Raw genomic sequence first — 20567 nt, forward strand, 5'->3', positions numbered from 1 at the left:
TTTTTAATTCATATTGTTTCGTTAAATATATGTCTTATATATTAATATTGATGTACAAATTAATACACCGACCTTGCTTGCAAGAAGAATTTTTCAAAAAACTGAAAGGGAAAAAAAGAAGAAACTGAAATGAGAAATCCATCGGGAAGAAGAAATTTAAAATGGGGAAGAAAACTTAGACGACAACGTTTTACCTTGAGGGGCTGTCTTTGATCTAGTCTGGACTTGGGCCCTGGGTGTTACAGAAAACAAGCTGGAATTATAAATTTCTGCCATAAAATCATGACAATTTTGACACAACTAACACACAATAATAAAAATATATTAGTATTTTAAATTTTTTTATAACTCTAATGAGTGCCGTAATAATTGAGAATAACAGTATGAAGAACGGGGTATTTATTTCTTGCTTTTTGTATTTTTTTTCTTAAACTTGGGCCGATACTATGCTGACCCAAAACCACTAAGGTCCAGTCCAACAGTATTCTCGGACTATCATCGTTCTTTATCGAAAAAAAAGAAACAAAAACCCACCGTCTGTTGTTGCTAGTTAAACCCCAGGCATCCTTTTCAGTCGGAGGAAATATCGGCCGCTAATTTTTCATTTTTCCCCCAGTTTCCCAGCTTCCAAGCAGACCCAAAAACTCTTTCTAGGATGACAAAGGCAGCGAAGGAGAAGAAAGTGAACATCTCCGGAAAGCCGAAGCATTCACTGGACTCAAACCGTAAAGATGGGACCGATGGCTCGCGTAGCGCCGCCACGGTCCGGCGCCTCAAGATGTACAACACGAGGCCCAAGCGGAACAGCGCAGGAAAGGTCCTCAAGAACGAGTTCCAGTCTAAGGAATTGCCCAACACTCGAATCCAACCCGACCGCCGCTGGTTCGGTAAGATACATGAGTTTTCGCTTATATCTTATCTCCGTTATCTGGAAAAGGTGGGGCCCTTATCTGTGATCAATGATTGAATTGGATTCATGACTTTGAACTGAGATGACAGTAGTTTGTTGAATTTTTGGGGTTTAGTGTCTGCCTATTGGTTGTATTAACCGGTGCCTAGAAGTGTTCTTGAGAAATAATGAACTGTTATTAAGTAATTACAATAAAATTTTCGGGTAAGTACTTCTTATATCGAAGATTAAAAACCTATGTAAGGCCATTTTGAAAATAAATTTTTTCAGAAGCTGATTATCAAGGTTATTAAACATATTTCCAATCTGATTATGCACGGAGACGATATTCTAAGGCATGGAAATTTGAGTGATCCAGCGTTTTTCCCACTAAGAAGCAGAAAATGCTTTTGATCTTTAATCCGGTAAAAATGAACAAACTTGCAATTTTCATGGTAATTTTTGGCTGAGTTTGTAGGGAATACTCGAGTTGTGAATCAGAAAGAGCTTGAATTTTTCCGTGAAGAACTTCAAAATCGGATGTCCAGTAACTACAATGTCATTTTGAGAGAGAAGAAACTACCCTTGTCCCTCTTGAATGATCGCCAGAAGGTATGCAGGCTTGCCTAATTTTAGCTCCCTTTTGAATTTTTGAGCAGGAATCAGTAGGTGAATTACGCATTGTACACCCAAAGAAAAATGCCAAATCTCTCGCACTGTTTTTAGCCCAACTCTAGCTGTCTGTCTCCTTTCGTGGAACGTTCGTTTTCCATGGTCACCTTTTATAGGACATAAGCACTCACGGTTAACTTGAGTTTGGTCGGTCGGCCGGTAATATATTTGGCAGTGGATAGATGATTAAATTTTCAAGTGTTAATCAATATCGTTTAACAAATTTACCTGATTTAGATGTGTGCAGTCCCTGCAATGCTTGGCTGGAGGTTAGACTGCTTATAATCGGACTCATCAAATGATGAGCTTGACTTCTGCCAAGTCTCACTCGAGGACTGCAAATTTTCCTATCTTGTTGGGAATACCATCTCTCACTGTGCCTGTTGCTTTTATCGTAGTTAGTTTTTTTTACAAGTACAAAGAAATTCTCAAAAAAAAAAAAAAAGAAAAAAAAAACACGAAATGACTTGTATTAAGTTATAATATAATGCTTCCTTGTGAATGAGAAACATACTTGACAAAAAAAAAAGTTATGAGAAACTTGGGCCTCTATTGCTGATTGTTGCCAACCTCCAGTTAAACATTAACATGATTTATTTTTCAAGAAATCTTCCTAGGCAGAACTTTAGTTTTTTCTTGTTTTTTTTTTTTGGCAGAAATGACCATGCATTTGCTTTTCTAATCAAGAGGATTTTATATGACTTTGAAGCAATCCAGAGTTCATCTTCTTGACACTGAGCCTTTTGGGGATGCATTTGGACCTAAGACTAAGAGGAAGCGCCCAAAGCTATTGGCAGCAGATTATGAGTCATTGATTAAGAAAGCTGATGGTTCTCAGGGTATATAAATGCTTTTTCCCCCTCTTTTCCCTTTCTTCCTCTTCTTTCCATTTACTTGGTTGTTCTTTTAGGGCTGGATCATGGTTGGAACGGATGTGGAAAATTTTTGTATAGCAGCTGATATGATAACTCATTTTTATCAAATTTAAAATAGTTATGTTCTTAATATTCTTTATATTGATTGCGCAGATGCCTTTGAGGAGAAACATGCTGCTAGTGCCTCCGTAGAAGGAATCGAAGAAGATGGACTTAGGGATCTGGTTCGGCATACAATGTTCGAGAAAGGTCAAAGTAAACGTATATGGGGCGAGCTTTATAAAGTAATTGACTCATCAGATGTGGTTGTCCAGGTTTGTGTTTCTTTTTTGCTTGGCTGGAATGAATAAAATTATTTTTTTACATGGGTTAGATTTAGGAATTATATGGTGAGACATTGAACTTGTGCTTCTTTTTGCTATTAAAGAAGCACATGATAGCGTCCTTGATGTTCTATGTTCACAGTATTGCTTGCTTCAGCATCCTTGACGTTATTTTGGATAGTTAAAAATTTGCGTAAATATCATGGAAGGAGCTTGTTACATGGATGGTTAGAGTAATCAGATATTTCTGTATCTTAAAAACTATAATTTTTTTTTTTGCCTATCGACGATAATTGCTTGTTCTTGCTGGCCATGATTGTTCATGCCAAGGTACTGCTAGTAGGACACATTTTGTGTAATTGAACATCTTTCCTTCCCCCTCCAGTTTTCTTTTGTTTCCTTCAATTTGTTCTTATGCATTTCAGGTTTTGGATGCAAGGGACCCGCAAGGTACTAGATGTTACCATCTAGAGAGACATTTGAAAGAGCATTGCAAGCATAAACACTTGATTCTTCTGTTAAACAAGGTTGGTTTCATCTTACAAATTGAGACTTTTATGAGACATGTTCCTACCTGAGCTGCTTGAAGATTCTAATTCCTGTTTGTCTAGTGCGATTTGATTCCTGCTTGGGCTACAAAAGGATGGCTTAGAGTGTTATCCAAGGAATACCCCACTCTAGCATTCCATGCGAGCATCAACAAGTCTTTTGGCAAGGTACCCTTCTCAGCTTATGTGGTCAAGATAAGAATGGCTAAGTTCTTGAATTCCAACTTGTCACGTGCTTTGCATATTAGTCATTGTTATCTCCATTAAAATTTTTTTTTTCTGTAATATTATCACACCTGGCTTTTCTTTACAGTGGCATATTGCACACTTTTAATTACCAATCTCCTTCATTGCATTTATTTTGTTGAGAAAAGAAAAAGGCTTTTAGCTTTACAGGATGAGCAGTTTTCTATGTTAAAAATGATCAATACATGTAACACCCCTTTCCGATAAGGTTAGGAATGCTACTTCATTACATTTGATACCGCAAGGATTAAGAATTCTTTAAACATTAAAATTCCTTTTATATAAGTTTAAACATTAAAAGTTACAAATATGATTTTCATGTATACATCATGTGTACTTTGGCTATGCCTTTTTTCTCATGAATAGAACTTCTTATTACTTAAAAAAAAAAAAAAAATTCTAAATACAAGTATGCAATTGATTAACCCTCTAATATAACTAATCCAACATATAAATACTATGGATAATAATAATGCCATAAAACAAATCTAATCAAAATCCTTTTTTTATGGTTAAGTCTAAACAAAGAACCTAATAGCATATGTGATAAATGCTTATTCAATTCTTCACTTGGTCAATGTCTTTGATTTGTTCTTAATATAGAAGCTTAAAGCTTTGTATACATTTTTGATATGTTAATCCTTTTGGTTCCAATGTTTGTTTTACAAAATTGTATCTTTGTTGGAAACAGGGTTCTCTTCTGTCAGTATTGAGACAATTCGCTCGGTTAAAAAGTGACAAGCAAGCTATATCTGTTGGATTTGTTGGGTATCCTAATGTAGGAAAATCTTCAGTTATTAACACACTGCGTACAAAAAATGTAAGATTTCTCTTCTCTTTGCTGCCTCCAATGTTGCCGTTCTGTGACACTTTTTTATTGGTAGGTTTTTTACATTCTCAATGCAATTTTATCAGAGTTGCAGAAACACAAATACCAATAATTATAGACACGCATGCATATTTGTTGCATAGACATAGTTCTATAAATACATCTATATCTTCTGGTTATATGCTATGGATTGCATCCAAATTGTATGCTTGTCTTTTGGCTATATGCTGTGGTAGAATTTGATTATCTTGATTATCCCGTAATGTTAGGATTTATGAATATGTTATATGAGCTCAGGCATCTAGCCCTAGACAGATAATCTGCTTACTTCTGCGCATACATTCAAAGCATATTTTTGTTCTGCTTTTATTTATTTATTTATTTTTTGGGGGTGGTGGTGGTTATGGATGTTGCTTGTCTTGCAACATTCTGAACCTTCTTCCTCTGTGCTTGTGGCGTCATTACATGGGGCTGTTACTCAGCCTACTGCATGGATGACATCACACGTGCTATTGTGGAGCTATCTTTTTATTTTTTTTTTATTTTTCGTGGATATCTGGGCCATCTTGCGCACACCTCGACTAATCCCACGGGGCCGTGAAGTTAACAGTCAGGTAAACCTCCAGTGGCCCTGAGGGGACTTGAACTAGTGACCATCGAGGAGCACACCTAAGGCTTGACCAACTGAGCTACCCCTTAGGGTTGTGGAGCTATCTTTATGAGGCTAAACACAAGAAAATCATAATTAAATTCATGGTGCAAGCTTCATGGCTGTAATGGTGTTTGTTAAAGCTAATAATTTTTTCTGTTTTTTGTCAGTGCAAAGTAATTTTTTTTTCATGTACAATCTTTGTAATTCGGATGTTGTCTTCTCTGCTTCAATGACACCATTGCAAGAGGATTTCTCCAGATGCTTCACATTGTGCAGAGCATTGACATTTAATATTTTTTTTGATAAGTAGCATTGCCATTTAATATTACTGTCACTACTAGGAAGTTTTCGTGCAAAGGACAGTCCAGTTAGGGTTTTTTTTATCTTAGTATTCCTTGATGAGGGAGGGGTTCAATTTGCTTAGCTATAAGTCAAAAGTGAGTCCAGTTTTAACGAGGATGATGATTTTGCTACCGTAGTGGTTTTGATAGCTGACATATTTGTGTGCCTTTTTTTCATGCAAGGTTTGCAAGGTTGCTCCAATTCCAGGCGAGACTAAAGTGTGGCAGTATATAACCCTCACAAAGAGGATCTTCTTGATTGATTGCCCTGGGGTTGTTTACCAAAACAGTGACTCTGAAACAGATATTGTACTTAAGGGTGTGGTATGTTCTAATCCTTTGCTTCTATAATAAATTTTGTAACCATTTTTGAAGCATTGATTTGCTAGGAATGAGCCAATGGATCAGTGTAGTCATGATTGAGTTGTGCTACATGATAGTCCTTTATGTTAAAGTGACTTGTAATAGGCCTCATGTTCAGAGGGTAATTAATACCTTAGATTTAGCATGTGAGGATACTGAATGGAGTTCAACATTGTCAAGGAGTGATAAGTTCTTGCATTTTATAATGATTTCATTGGAGTCCAATTGTGATATTTATTAGTATTTTTGGAGTATGCGCTTGGATGTGGTTTGAGCTTCTTTGGGCAGTTAGAGAGGCAAGAAATTGCCATACTCCAAATTTGTTATATGAGGATGGTGAATGGGATCCCACATTGTCTAGGAGGGAGAAGTTCTTGCAATATATAATGATTCTATAGGGCTTCAATTTTGATATTGACTAGTCCTTTTGGAGTATTAAGTCTAGATATGACTTGAGCTTTCTTTGGATCTCTGTACACAAAATGTCTTGTAATTGAGTTATAAAACGTTTCGGTTATTTTTGTGTTTCTTAGGACAGAAACTGATCTAAACTCAAGCAACCCCACACAAAGGTCATATAAACTTATGCAACCTCACATCTCGATATTCCAATTAAGTAGAAGATTGTTATTTGGAAATATTTATCATTATAGCTATTCTTCCTAATATTTGGTCTTGGCCTTGTATAACAATATGTAAACATCTCTAATGGTGCGTCACAACTTTATTTTGATTTTGGCGTTTAAATGTTTTATCTTTTAAGTTTTTATATATTTCACTTGCTCAATGAGAATGGCTCCATTGGATTGGTAAACTAATTATACTTTATATCTTGTGTTTGGGACATACTTGTATGAATTTTACTTTATTATATGTGGTCCCTCCCTTGCTTTCCCCCAATTTTTGCAATATTGGATCTTTATTGAATCGTTTATTGCGCCCTAATCCTTTTGAAGCCAGGGAGTTCCGCTGTATGTGTATTTGTTTCATATTAATGTTTTGCTGTGGCTTATTGAGCAATATCTTTTGAAAATAAGGATTTTTTCTTGTTTCCAGGTACGTGTCACAAATTTGGAGGATGCTTCTGAACACATTGGAGAAGTTTTGAAACGTGTAAAGAAGGAGCACCTGAAAAGAGCATATAAGATAAAAGACTGGTGTGTCACTCTCTCTGTAGTCAGAATCTTAGTGATATCATGGCATGACTAGAACTTCATAGAGCATCCTGGCTTCCCTGGGTGTTTATTGGCAAATGTCTCTTTACACCTTCTTGACTTACCTTCCTTAGAGATGCATCAATCAGCAAAGTTTCAAATATTCACATATTACCTATTGCTTTCAATTAATTTCAGGTGATTGTCATTTTTGAGTTTGACTTTAGTGAATTAGAGAACAGGGTAGTTCAATATCTGCCTTGTTTTCTACCGGTCAATATATATATATATATAGATATAGATATATATATCTGCCATGTTTTCTAAACTAAGAATCTGTGACAAGTGCAGTTACTTTGTTGCGACACTTTATTTTACTTGCTTTTGTCTAGGTTTCTGTGTGAGATTGCTAATCCTTTATCCAACACTGTCCTCAATATGTTAATTATTTCTTATTGTGATGTTCTCAGGGATGATGACAACGACTTTCTGGTTCAGCTATGCAAATTGACTGGCAAGCTTTTGAAGGTTCTTCTTTTTTTAACTTTAATGCTTAACGGTGAAATCTTCTTGTATTGCTATTGAAATAAACAGTTGTGCTTTGTGACTGACTCTATATCATGAATGGGCTACCTAGGGTGGGGAACCTGACTTGACGACTGTGGCAAAGATGGTCCTCCACGACTGGCAGAGGGGTAAGATACCATTTTTTGTGCCCCCTCCACGACAAGATGAGTCATTGGAGGGACCCAATATTTTTGGTATTGACAAAGATGAAGGTGTGGAGAGTAGTGAGGCATCTGCAGCTTTTAAAGCCATTGCAAATGTTATATCATCCCAGCAACAAAAAACAGTCCCTGTTCAAAGGGATCTCTTCAGTGAGAATGAGTTGAAGGGCGACACAGATGCACCACTTCCAGCTACTGAGGGTGAGACATCCAAGCAGCTCCAACCCGCAATGGGTGATTTGCCGGAGCTGCTCCCAGGAACTGAGGATAAGATTTCCGACCAGCTTCCTGCTAGTGAGTCATAGGTTTTTGTTTTGAATCAGGGTTCGACAGTCGCCTTTTCTAGTCTGGGAAATTTTGTTTTTCTAAGTTACAGATGTATCAAATTGCTAGTTCGTCCTCGTTATACCATGTTGCAAAGTTGTTCTTTTCCCAACATCGTGTACAAGCCAGGAAAAATCAGGCTTTACCTACACCAATCCCTCTGGAGTCCAAAACGGTTCAGGGAGGGTCAAAATCTGAACAGGCGACAATTTTAACGAGATGTACGAATTAATCGATTTCTATTTTCTTTTTATCCTAAAGTATTATTTATCTCCAAATCCCTCAGTTAAGATGGATAATGATTGTCAGATCAATAATTAAGACAGATGAATGACTTTACTTTTGATAATTTGAGAATATATAAATTGTAAAATTCATTTTTACTTTTTAAAAGTGGAAAAGACATTCTCCCATAGCAAACGCAACCGTTATTGAGTGTAGATGTTTGAGGGTGACCCGTGGATTGAAGCACTAAAGGAGGAACTGTGGTTGGAACCCAATTTTCTATCTGTAATGTCAAGTCCAGCTGTCTTTACTGTCTCTAATTGAAACGGTTGAAGATGGCTCTCAGCCAATTCTGCCGTGATGGGAGGCGTTAGAAAAACACCATACAACGTAAAGGCCTTTCTTATCAACTTGATTTTGCTAAAGCAGCCGGACATTGCGAAGTGGTGGGGGCAATCTTTATTGGCCAAGAAGATTGCAATTGGATGGAGATGTTTAAAGTTTTTGGTCAAAAACCAAGGATAGATTTTCAACTTTTGGACAAGAAGAAAGTGCTAGAATGATTATATAAGATTATTTTCATATATTGAGGCTTTTTTGGTTACACAAGATGATATATTTTTGTTAAAAGAATTATAATAACTATATAAGATAAGATAAGATAATTCGGTTTTGTCTAACCAAACCAGCTAATGAATTTCTCGTCAATTCATTTTTGTAATGTCAATTCACTTCAAAATAAATTTCTCGTCGTCCGATTAAAGCTCGGGAAGCAATATGCTTGAGGTCTCAATTCATGGCGGAGGTCTCGGAGGTTTTCTTCGGTCATTAATACGTGTTTTCATTTTATGTTGATTTTTTAGTGTAAGTCGTCAGCAATGTAACGATACAGTGCACCAAATGGTGGTTCTCCAAGCGTAAGAGGAAGAAATTCATGCAAGATAAATTATGGGATTTGACGAGGGACCAGCTGTCTCTTTCTAAATCTGTTGTCATAATTGACGTAAATTCGAGCTGAATGCGGGTGCTGTATTTTCCGAAGGGTAGAACATGAGAGAAGTCTTTCTGGAGAAAAAGAGTCAGGCATTTTGGTAAAAATCGAAGCTGCAAAAAAAATATTAGTCCAGAGAAACGAGAAAGAGACCAGAGAGAGAGAGTGATTATAACTACTACTAGCTCACCAAGAAACCCGCAGTTCAAATTGGGGTTACTTAAAAGTAGATATTTTTTCCAGTTGAAGGTGCTGGCAGTGACACTTTCCGGTTAGAGAGGTTCTTGAAGCTTTATCTGATTCCGAGACGAAGATACATGTTATTTTTGGCTTGGGAATAAGTATTGAGGGATACGCTTCTCTTTTTTGGATTGGCCCCTTATATGTTTGTTTATATTTTGGTTAGTGCCACCTCAAAACTCTCTGTTTGATTAATGAAATGATGCAGTTTTGATTCCAAAAATATTTTTGAGAAAACTCGCTGAGACCGGTGCGGGATGGGAGTTATTGGGGAGTATTTGGTATAAAGGTTTAAGGTCTGCTGGTAAAATAGTTCAGATTGATGGAAAAACCACAAGAAATGAGGTCTTTGGCCTTGACTCCCACGTGGTCTGTTGCTACTGTGTTGACGATCTTTGTTGCCGTTTCTTTTCTCGTGGAACGATCAATCCACCGACTAAGCTCTGTAAGTAGTAGTATTCTGTATTTTCTTTGCTTATTAAGTCTAGCATGCCTTGTTTAATAAATTTATGTTCTATGTACATTTCCTTTTTTTCTCTTGTAAAATATATATATATACACTTCTCTTTGCATCCATAAATGACAATTGAAATAACAATTCGGATCAATTCAGCTAATTCAATTTGAAATCGGAAAAAGACCTAATCAATTTTAATATATATTTTTTTAAATTGCTCATAGAGCCGGTGTAATTGGCCGACTCAAGCCCATCCAAGTATGTTTCTTTCTCTCTTTCTTTCTTTTTTTTTTAAATTAACTAAGAGAGCTTTTTTAATGAAAAAATGATAACATTGAGCATATATTAACCTTTTCATCCTTGTGTTTGGTAAGAATGGTATAAAAAATGAATTGGTTAATGAAAAAAATGGATTTTCTGTTGTTTCAGTGGTTGCAGAAAACTAACCGAAAACCCTTGCTTGCAGCAGTGGAGAAAATGAAAGAAGGTATTTAGCATTACCATCTCATGTATTGGTAATTAGTGACTCTTCTTTACATGTTTGTTCATTTGTGCTGATATATGAACTTATATTTTCTGGACTTCTATCACCAGAGTTGATGCTGCTTGGGTTTATTTCTCTCCTTTTAACGGCTTCCTCAAGCATGATATCCAATATCTGCATCCCATCGAAGTTCTATGATAGCAAGTTTGCTCCATGCACCATATCAGAGATTAAAAAGAAGTCATCCCAGCACCGTAATCTCTTGATGGTTTCTGTTCTACCTCACTCCTTTAGGAGGATGTTGAGTGACTTGAATGAAAAAAATACCTGCGGAGAGGCATGTGATTTCTTAAAATATGAAGTAACAATTCCTTTTGTCTTGTATACAGTCACACACACACACACACACACACACACACACACACACACACACATATGTACGTATGTATAAATATCTCTATAATTTATAAGTACTGGTTACTTTCCGAATAGTCTTGAAGTAATTCAGAATTTCTTCTGTCCTACAGGGTCACGAGCCATTTGTGTCGTATCAAGGTCTCGAGCAGTTGCACCGGTTTATATTTGTCATGGCAATAACTCACATATCTTACAGTTGCTTAACGATGTTGCTGGCAATTGTGAAGGTTGTACATTCTGTTGTATACTAACACTAAACATAACCGAGAATTTCCTTGTTCATTTTCTTTTAAATTTAGTTGTTCTAGGAGATGCAAAAACTTGGAGAAATATTGATATCTTGTTTTGGTATGATTTCTTATTTATGTCGAATCTTCTTGTTTTTGATTGTCAATATGGGTCAAGACCTGGCAACATGGGCAAGGTACTACTGGGTCATCTTAATCAGAGGTTGCATACTTCTTTGTGGCCAATTAATTCTATCAAGTAGATATAGGAAGTGGGAGAGTACTGATTTCCCCAGTTAAGAAGTTGTGAACATCAAAAAGAGCAATGAAAGAAAATGGAGAAGTTGCACATGTTGTTGGAAACCATGAAAGCAATGTTTGTGCTACTGAGATGGTTTGCTTGCAGTCAGAGAAACAAGTACCTCTGGATGAAGTAATTAATATCTTGAATCTTTTGTTGCTTTTGGTTCGGAACTAGATATTTCACATTTGATTATTCCAGACTGTAAATTTATACAATCTATCTTTTTATTATTCTACTTTTTTTTTCCTTTTTTTCTTTTGGGGGGGGGGGGGGGGGGGGTGGTTTAGACAGAACAGGAACCAAACAGATCTTATCACCAGAATAAACCACCTGTCTAAGCAGAAATGAATGCTAACAAAGTTCAGTAACATGGACTGATCAAGTACCATATAGGTCCTAGTTAGTACAGTTGTCAGAACATACCTTCATACTTTTTTACCAGTAGTATCTCTTGGGACTGCTTAGGTTCTAAAGGATCTAATATATTGACTTTGTATATGTCAAAATAAGAGCGCTTTATATGCACCCCCCCCCCCCCCTCCCCCCAAAATACTGTTTGTATATAAATAGTCTTTCAAAAAACTTTGAAGGGAATGCTACATTATTGAATGACTATGCATTCATCTTTCTCTGAAGTGTACTCATTGTCTTGATATGCAGAGTTGTTTAGTTGAAAACAATGAAAATAGAACACGTCTTTGTTGTATTGGTATTTCATATGACATTGTAACAATTTAACCAGATTCATAGTTGGAGGGTATGGGAGATTAAGGCTCACATGGACCGGCACGGTTCATTAACTGGTAAGCTCTAAAGTGGTAGTGAGTATAATTGAATACTAATCATCTTTAGTGGTCCCACATTTTGGTTAAAGCCTTTTACTTGGTAACTAGTACATTATGCATCTTTTTGACTCTTAGTCAACCCACAAAGAATAGGAACTATTCTTAACATGCAGGCACAGTTTTCAAAGTATTCTACTGGTTTTCGAGTGATCATTTATATTCTTCAGCATGCTTATAATTGAAAATCATATCTATTTGTTGATGTGAATAAGTATCACCATTTTATGGTTTCTGTCATTATTTTTTCTTCGATAATTTGCATTTTGAATTGTTAATATATATATTCTGTAATAGAAATCATGAGAGAGCAGACATTGCAAAGGCAATCAACATTTGTCAAGTTTCACGCATCAAATCCTTTGTTCAGGAATAGTCTCCTTGTTTGGTTGGTAGGTACACAACTTTCTTTAGTTTCCTGTATTGTATTGTCTGCTTAATATAATAGTGTGCCTGAAAAAACAAAGAAAACTCTAGACTATGGACTTATAGTGTGTTTGATTTGGGTGCTTTAGCTACATACTGTCTTTTTCCTTCTTTTAAATAATCAATGCAAGAAGTCAGAGGGTCACTGGAAGTGAATTTAAGAAGCTCTTTGAACATATCAGTGGAATTTGAAAGTCTGAGATGTGTTTCAAATGGGGAATAAATTTGAGTTGTAATTTAAGTACTAGAATGGGCAAAACATTGTCATGATGCAGTTGTAAGGGCAGTAATTGCTTGAGATTTGTGGGTTCATTCCTCACTCTCTAAGTTTCAGCAAAATGTCTTCATGTGCAAGTGAATCAACATGTGGTAATTGCTAGGAGGATAATATTTACTTTCTCCCTCCCCCACCATGCTGTTTTTCAGTTTCTTCCACTGCTTTTTAGTGATGTCAGTTCATGTGTACTTTCTTTCTCCTCTCTCTCTCTCAAATTTAAGAGCAATTTTATATTTCTCATTGAAAAAACATTCATTTTTATTGTTCTTCAAGCTTGTTGAGTTGGTGTAAAATTTATATTAAGCTTTATGGTTCATTTATATTGTAGACATGTTTCTTCCGGCAATTTGGGCATTCGGTGGTTCGTGCTGATTACCTTACACTCCGTGAGGGCTTCATCATGGTATGCAGTACTCGCACAGTTCACATGATAACTTCAGTCTGGCATTCTCTGGTTTTACAGTCAGTAAAACAGATTTTGTCTACGTTTTTTGTTCTGTTTTTTCTTTTAATGTCCTATTGACCCTGTCATCCACAGATTATGTCTTCAAGCTACCAGATATCATTTTTCACTGTTAATATTGTCTACTGAGCTTGCAGATCCGTCTTGCTGGAAAAAAGTGTACAGATCAAGTCATGCTAAGACAAACTTATGCAATGTCAATATTTGACTGGAAAAAAATAGTTAATCTATGACTTCTGATAATAAAGAGGAAGATGATAACTATTTATGGACAGGTGGAATGGTTCTGAATGATGATCTTACATCACAATCTGCTAAACAGACATTTCTGTTCATAGCAGACTGTGAATATCATTTTTGAATTGTTTTAGGAAGTATTCATATCATTTCAGGTTTTAGGAAGTCTTAACAATGTTGAGCTTGTCCTGGGTTCCACTGTGGAACTCCCTTACGGATTTCTCATTTGTTATTGTTCTCTTGTAGTTCCATGGGTTATGTTTGCAACATTCTAAAATCTGATTTCTTCTCATGTCTCCACTTTTGATATTTGAATTTGTGAGGGATTTGGCATTTTTAAAGTTGTTTTCTGATGATATATTCGGAACACTATTATGCCTATTACTTGATTAAATTTACTTCTGTTTCTCCTTATTCATGGCAGAACCATAATCTCAAATTAAAATATGATTTTCATGGCTATATGGTTCGCTCCATGGAAGAAGAATTTCAAATGATAGTTGGTGTGAGGTAATAAATAATTTAAACTCTACTACTTTTACTGCCATGTCATGTTCAGAAGTTGTTTTTATTAGTTTCTGCTCACATATCTCCTCCTTGAGTTCTAAGAATCATTGCTGGAATTGTTATTGCATCAGAATATTCATTCCTTTTTGTTGGTTTTATATTTCCTGGATATGATTACCGAATTGGCATTCATCAGATTTACTTACCTTATGGTTCATTTTTTCGACAAACTATTGTACTTTCTTCTTTAACTCAAAAGCTTACTGTGATTACAATTTCCTTGAATGAAATCAATTTAAGGCAAAATTTTTGTAAAGAACTGTCATTGAACTCTCACTGAAAGCAGGTGGAGGTCCACAGAAGGAATCTCTATATGCCTAACAATGCATCTGGATGAGGGAACAGGATTACTTGGGAACACTCCTAAGTTTCCATTTTTTACTCAGTATTATATCTGTGTGTGTGTGTGATGTGCATCAGGAATTTTTATGTTTAGTCTAGGACAAGAAGGAGGTTGGGGGCACTGGGTAATACTTGCCTCTGGGACCTTCAGTCATGTTTGTCTTAGTCACTAGTTTTTTGCTGCTGGTTTAATATTACTTTGTATGATTGGTTCTCTGAATTGATTCTTCTCTTTGGGGATTTTTCCCTTCTGAAATTGACCTCTAATTTACCTGTTTGGTTAATGTCTTGCAGTGGTCCACTTTGGGGATTCGCTGTTGCTTTAATGCTGTTTGATGTACACGGTACTGCTTATTACAGAAATGAGGCACAAATAGTTGTTTTATGCCTGTTTTGGGTATACGAAGGAAAAGTTTAATTTTGTTGAATTGAATATACTCTGGTCCCTTTATCTTCATTTATTTACTTTTTCGTCCCTCTCCAAGTGGTTCTTTCGGTAGAGAATTCTCAATGTCCAATAGAGCTTATTGCCTTGTACTTCTCAAGCTTTCTTTCCCGTCAATATATTGTAGTATGATTTGATCATACCTATCATTCTGAACTCTCTAAACTTATGATCATTTGTTTATGATGCTTGATACAGGGTCTAATCTCTATTTCTGGATAGCAATCATTCCTATTGCTGTAAGTTCTCTTTTTTATTTTTTATTTGTAGCTTTCACAGTTACTTCTAGGCTGATTGAATACGTGTGTACATTCTAAGGTGGTATAATAGATGTGTATTCACAAATGAAAAAAGCATGAAAAATCAACATAACATAGCTCTGAGTTCCCCTCATGTAAATGTCTTGTCATCTGGTTCTACATGTTTGTGTGCAGCTTGTTCTTCTGGTGGGCACAAAGCTGCAGCATGTTATTGCGACCTTGACATTAGAGAATGCAGGTATAACTGGATTCTTCACAGGAGCAAAGCTGAGGCCTCGAGATGATCTTTTCTGGTTTAAGAAGCCGGAACTATTGTTGTCCTTGATCCATTTTATTCTGTTCCAGGTTGGAAAACGCATGATGCATCAGCAGATAGTTGCAAATCTGTTTTCTTGTTCTTTCTTAAATTTCTATGGACTGACTTTCAATCGGGAAAGCAAAACTGATTTGCATGTTCTTCTTTGTTTTAACTCTTTGCAGAATGCATTTGAATTGGCTTCATTCTTTTGGTTCTGGGTACTCTCTTTTTCTTCCTTGACTAGTTTGGCATTTTAATTGGGGTGCTGGGGATGACTTTTCAACTCAAAACCGATCATCTCATATTGTCTTGGAAATTCACTTCTACTCTCTCTCTCTCTCTCTCTCTCTCTCTCTCTCTCTCTCTCTCTCTCTCTCTCTCTCTCTCTCTCTCTCGCTCTCTCTCCTGTTTCTGCTGCTCTTCATTTGACAGAGATTAGTTGAGCAAATGATGGATCTTTGAGAATCTGTTTAAATTATGGAAAGCATTAAGTGGTTACAAGATCATACACCTCAAAAGATACAGAAGAAGAAAAAAGATAGTGATTCCTTTATTTTACTTTGCTAGGATGGAAGATCTGTGCATGCCAACTAAACTATTTTATTGATATAATTACAGTGGCAATTTGGGTATAATTCTTGCTTTATTGGGAATCATTTGCTCGTGTATCTAAGGCTGGCTTTGGGGTAGGCAAACTTTTAAATGATGTCCTTGTTTTGGATACGTAGCATCATGGGGCCTTTTTTTAACTGTCATTATCCTGTAGGTTTGCTGGACAGTTTTTGTGCAGCTACAGCACCTTGCCTCTGTATGCACTGGTTACTCAGGTAATATATTATGTGTAAATGTAAGATTTTAATTGTAGCATAGGCATGAAACCGCCTATTTAGTAGTACTCTCTTGTGGCATAAGATCAAGTATGATCGCTAATGTGATCTTTTGAAAAATTGAGATTACTCTGTCTGAACTGCTATCTGTGAGAAATGCTTGTTCTGATGGTCAATAAAAATTGACACAGAAACTTCTTATTGTAGGTCAGTAGAACCTGCGACAATAAGATAAATACGTTTGCCATGCTTTGACCCCCAAATTTAACCTGCTCTGTGGATTTGTATTTCTGACTCCAAATATAACAATGCAGTAAATCCCAACACCCTGTTATCTGTAGGACCGTGGGTTTGCCTGGTTCTGCTTTCTGTTATTGCTTAAGATGTGCCATGTGTGGCAAGATTGTGGTTTTCTACTTACTAAAGATGCATCGAGTGAGGATATACATCATATTATTACAGATGTTTCATGCCTTGAAATTTCATCTATTAACATTCCTAAAAGTATTAGACTTTAATTTTTCAATTTCAGATGGGAACAAACTATAAGGCAGCCTTAATTCCTCAAGGGATAAGAGAGACTGTCCACGAATGGAGAAACAAAGCCAGAAGGAGAAGACTTGGTATTTCCACTGATAACTCCACAGTACACACGGATACAAGCATGGGAATGTCAATCGAGGAAGATCGTGAGTTGCTTGATGATGCCGAGGAAGATCGCGAGTTGCTTGATGATGCCCCTGAGACCTCCAGTGGTGCATTCACTGAGATTGAGATGCAACCGACTTCTCCAAGTGCAACCAGCCCCTCTACAGTTGCCAATGAAACCTCAAGCAGAGTGGGTGCACCCCTCCTTCAATACTCCGCTTCAGTTTCTTCGTCAGCTACATTGTCTTCCAGGACAGAAGGTATTACAAGATTTTGTTCTATGCCTAGGGCTGTTCAACCGGGCCGAGTTTTTTCCCGGCCCAATCCAAAACCCGGATAACCCCCGTCCGGTCCGGGTACCTGTTTTAAAACACGGTGCCCCGGTTTACTTAAAAACAAACCTGCCTGTTTCACTTGTTTTGAAAAATGCTTAATACAATCAGCTTGTGTAAATGTGGGGGAAGCGCACCCTATGTGGAAAATGAAACTCGGCATTTTGGTTAAGTGCCAAAATGATTCGTTCACTCTCCCTCCCTTGGTTTGATCTTCCCACTGAAGCCACTATCGATACCTCCCTCCCTTCCTCTGCAACCACTTGTGAAAACTTCTCTATTTTTGCAGAAGATTTTCAAAAATGGCTGAGAAAAGCAAGATCTTGTTCATCGGAGGCCTCCCAAAAATATTTACAAATTCAATCAGCTTGCAGCAGTTTGGGAAAAGAAGATTGGAAAAACCCTGGAGAAAATTTATGTTCCAGAGGAGAAACTTTTGAAGGACATTCAAGAGTCCCCAATTCCAGTCAATGTGATCTTGTCAATCAACCATTGGGCTCTTGTGAAGGGAGATCATACCAACTTTAAGATTGAGCCATCATTTGGCTTGGAGGCTTCCGAGCTATACCCAAATGTCAATACACCACTGGGGATGAATACCTGGACCAATTTGTTTGAGAAATCAAAACCCCAGCTTCTGTTTTTATTAATATGGGAGACTCCATGCTGGGAGTGTTTGTAGCTTTTCTCTTGTGATTGAAATGGGATCCACTAATTGTTTTTAGGGGTTATATAAAATAAAATCAAACCGTCTTCTCCTCTCTCTCTCTCTCTCTCTTGCCGAAACCCTAGCCTCTTGTCACTCCGATCAAAGCTTTGTTCCTCGTGGCCGCTGTCTTCAACATTATCACTCCATCGTCGACTTCTACAACCTAAGGTTAGGTTTTTTCCATTTCACATACTCTCTTTCCCTGTTGGTGCTATTATTTCGATTTGGGTTGTGAGAAAACATTGTGTTTGAAATGGGTAATTAATTTTTATTTTTTATTTTTTATATAAATAGCTTCCTTCTTGATCTGCAAGATGAGTTGAAAATAGTTGTAATAACAGTATGCCATATATATATTTGTGTACGTAGGGAGGAAACCCCACTTGATCTGCTCAAACGCTGTTCCAGGTTAATTTTTTTTTTTTTTCTGTTTTCTTTGCTTTACAGTGCCTGCTGGTAATTAAAAAATAATAATGATGGGATTTAGGAGCTTGATCTAAAGATATTAGTCACTCTTTACTTTTTTTTTTCTTGTTTTTCTCATGACTATTTTTTTCTGGTTATGTTAATTGTGTATAGGTGATGTGCTTTGTGTATTTTGTATACGACATTCAGGCTGCTTTTATATCATAACTACTAGTAAAGATGGAGGAGCATGGAAAGAAAAGGGATTTCAATGATGATTATCAACCATGTGTCTTGGACGCATTTTTCTTATTTTCCATGATTATCGTAGCCACTTTGACATGCACATTGCATGCATTGTGAGTTGCGTTGCCCTGCAAAATTACATGAAGACCTTCATATTCATGACTGTATCATCAAGTAACCCATACAGAGCATACCTCCCAATAACTGGGTAACAAACTACGACAAAAGCTGTCGTTATATCCAGTAATGAAAGAAAACATTTATAGAAGTCGAAGTTAACTAGTTGATTAACTATGTATGTACGTACGTTTGGATTGAGATAAACTTAATTTTTTTTTATAAAAACTTCAAAAATGAATAAATTTTATTAATAATTAATTTAAAATAATTAAAATAAGTTGAGTTTGCTTATTAGATTTGTTGGCTCCCATGAAACGGCAACTTTTGGTGACGACAGAATATATATATATATATATCAACCCGACATATTTGTCGGCATGCTCCACCTCTTCGCTGCGTGAGATGGGCAAGTGTGGGCGTCTAGAACTGTGTTTAATTTCAAAATGCCCCATTTTTATTTTCATTTTATTTACATGTTATAAGGATAAATACTTATATTTTAGGGCACTTGCCTCGAGATTTGTATTGAGGAAACCATAGTTTAATTAATTTTCATGTTTTATGAAACTATATTTTAGTGTCTTGCCTCGAGACTTGTATTTAGATAGAATATGTAATATTTCATTGTTATATATACTAATTTCAATAAGCTAAATAAACAAGTTTAAAAGGAATTATAACCATCAAAGCAAGGATCTTGAGATCCTGATTTTTGAGCCACACCCATCGCTGAGAGGCGCTACACTTAAAAACACGTCCCCCCTTCTCAGTCCTCTCTCTGTGAGGTGAGGTGCGTCTCTTTGTGAGGAGAGTTGGAGTCTTTGCAGTGCAAAGGGGAGGCTAGGAGAGTAGCAAGGTGTGACACTAGAGTATGGAGAAGGCATTGCAGAGACAATGGGAGGGCCTCTCTCTCATGGAACAGGAGAATGATACCGTAAGGGTAGAGGCGATAGTGCTGGAACCTCTTGTTGAGAAAGGAAACAGATGTCTGCTACTACAACTCATTGTCGAAAACAAGCAAGCTCTCAAAACAACCATGTCTAAGGTGTGGAGACCAGACGGTTGGATCGAGTTCAAGGAGGTGGGTGAAAACAGAATGCTAGCTGAGTTCCAGTATGAAAGAGACAAGTCGAAGGTCCTACAGGGAAGGCCCTGGTCTTTCGACAGGAATCTAGTATGCATGCAGGAATTGAAGGGGTACGTCTCTTTACAAGACATGATTTTTAACAAGGAGTTTTTCTGGGTCCAGGCACATGACATGCCGATGGCAAGCATGACCAAGCAGATTGGTAGGGAGTTATTTTCAGGGATGGAAAAGGTGGAAGAAGTTGAAACAGATGACTCAGGATGCGGCTGGGGTAGCTCACTGAGAGCAAGAGTGCTAGTCGATATCATAAAGCCTTTAATCAGAGGGAGATTTCTGGAGGTGGGAGGGACACAACATTGGATCCCATTTAGGTATGAAAGACTACCATTATTTTGCTTTGAGTGTGGAACAATCATACACACCAAGCAATGCCAGGCTGCTAGCAACTATGACAAAGGGGAACAAGCTCAGCAATACAGGGCCTGGCTAAGGGCAAACCCCTCGAGGTCAGGTGGGAATGAGCCTCAACGATATGGGGGCAATTTGAACCAAACCCCACGACATAAATACCAGACTGATAGGCAGAGATGGACACCACCTATGGCAGCACAGGGGGGGGGGAAGGTCCTGGAGGAGGGGGAGGACTAGAAGGAAGCCATGCTAGCAGAGGTACACCCCAAGGTAGGGGACCACTTAGCCCAGCAGGACATCACAGTAGGTGGGACCCAGAACGAGCAAAAGGAGGTT

The 20567-nt window shown here is 37.1% G+C and overlaps 2 protein-coding genes across 4 annotated transcripts; both read left to right on the forward strand.

Moving 5' to 3' along the window:
• Positions 1-536: 536 nt before the first annotated feature.
• On the forward strand, positions 537-8197 carry LOC122318885 (nuclear/nucleolar GTPase 2-like). The gene is made up of 11 exons (XM_043136612.1): positions 537-887; positions 1368-1501; positions 2271-2400; positions 2590-2750; positions 3185-3286; positions 3371-3475; positions 4245-4373; positions 5559-5699; positions 6795-6895; positions 7363-7420; positions 7530-8197. The coding sequence occupies exons 1-11, from the start codon at positions 656-658 to the stop codon at positions 7923-7925; spliced, it is 1689 nt and encodes a 562-aa protein (XP_042992546.1). The 5' UTR covers positions 537-655; the 3' UTR covers positions 7926-8197.
• A 634-nt stretch (positions 8198-8831) lies between these two features.
• LOC122318884 (MLO-like protein 11) lies at positions 8832-18014 on the forward strand. 3 transcript variants are annotated; one of them, XM_043136609.1, is made up of 16 exons: positions 8832-9845; positions 10287-10344; positions 10452-10678; positions 10869-11000; positions 12032-12092; positions 12429-12523; positions 13163-13237; positions 13959-14044; positions 14738-14787; positions 15087-15127; positions 15323-15493; positions 15629-15664; positions 16065-16132; positions 16213-16273; positions 16806-17181; positions 17546-18014. In XM_043136609.1, the coding sequence occupies exons 1-16, from the start codon at positions 9723-9725 to the stop codon at positions 17779-17781; spliced, it is 1896 nt and encodes a 631-aa protein (XP_042992543.1). In that variant the 5' UTR covers positions 8832-9722; the 3' UTR covers positions 17782-18014. The 3 variants fall into 3 exon arrangements, with proteins under 3 accessions (XP_042992543.1, XP_042992542.1, XP_042992545.1); XM_043136608.1 differs by having other exon boundaries at positions 8838-9845; positions 17543-18014; XM_043136611.1 differs by having other exon boundaries at positions 8840-9845; positions 10869-10985; positions 17543-18014.
• Positions 18015-20567: the final 2553 nt, after the last annotated feature.

Source organism: Carya illinoinensis, chromosome 8 (assembly GCF_018687715.1).
Source record: "Carya illinoinensis cultivar Pawnee chromosome 8, C.illinoinensisPawnee_v1, whole genome shotgun sequence".
NCBI classification, from domain to species: Eukaryota; Viridiplantae; Streptophyta; class Magnoliopsida; order Fagales; family Juglandaceae; genus Carya; species Carya illinoinensis.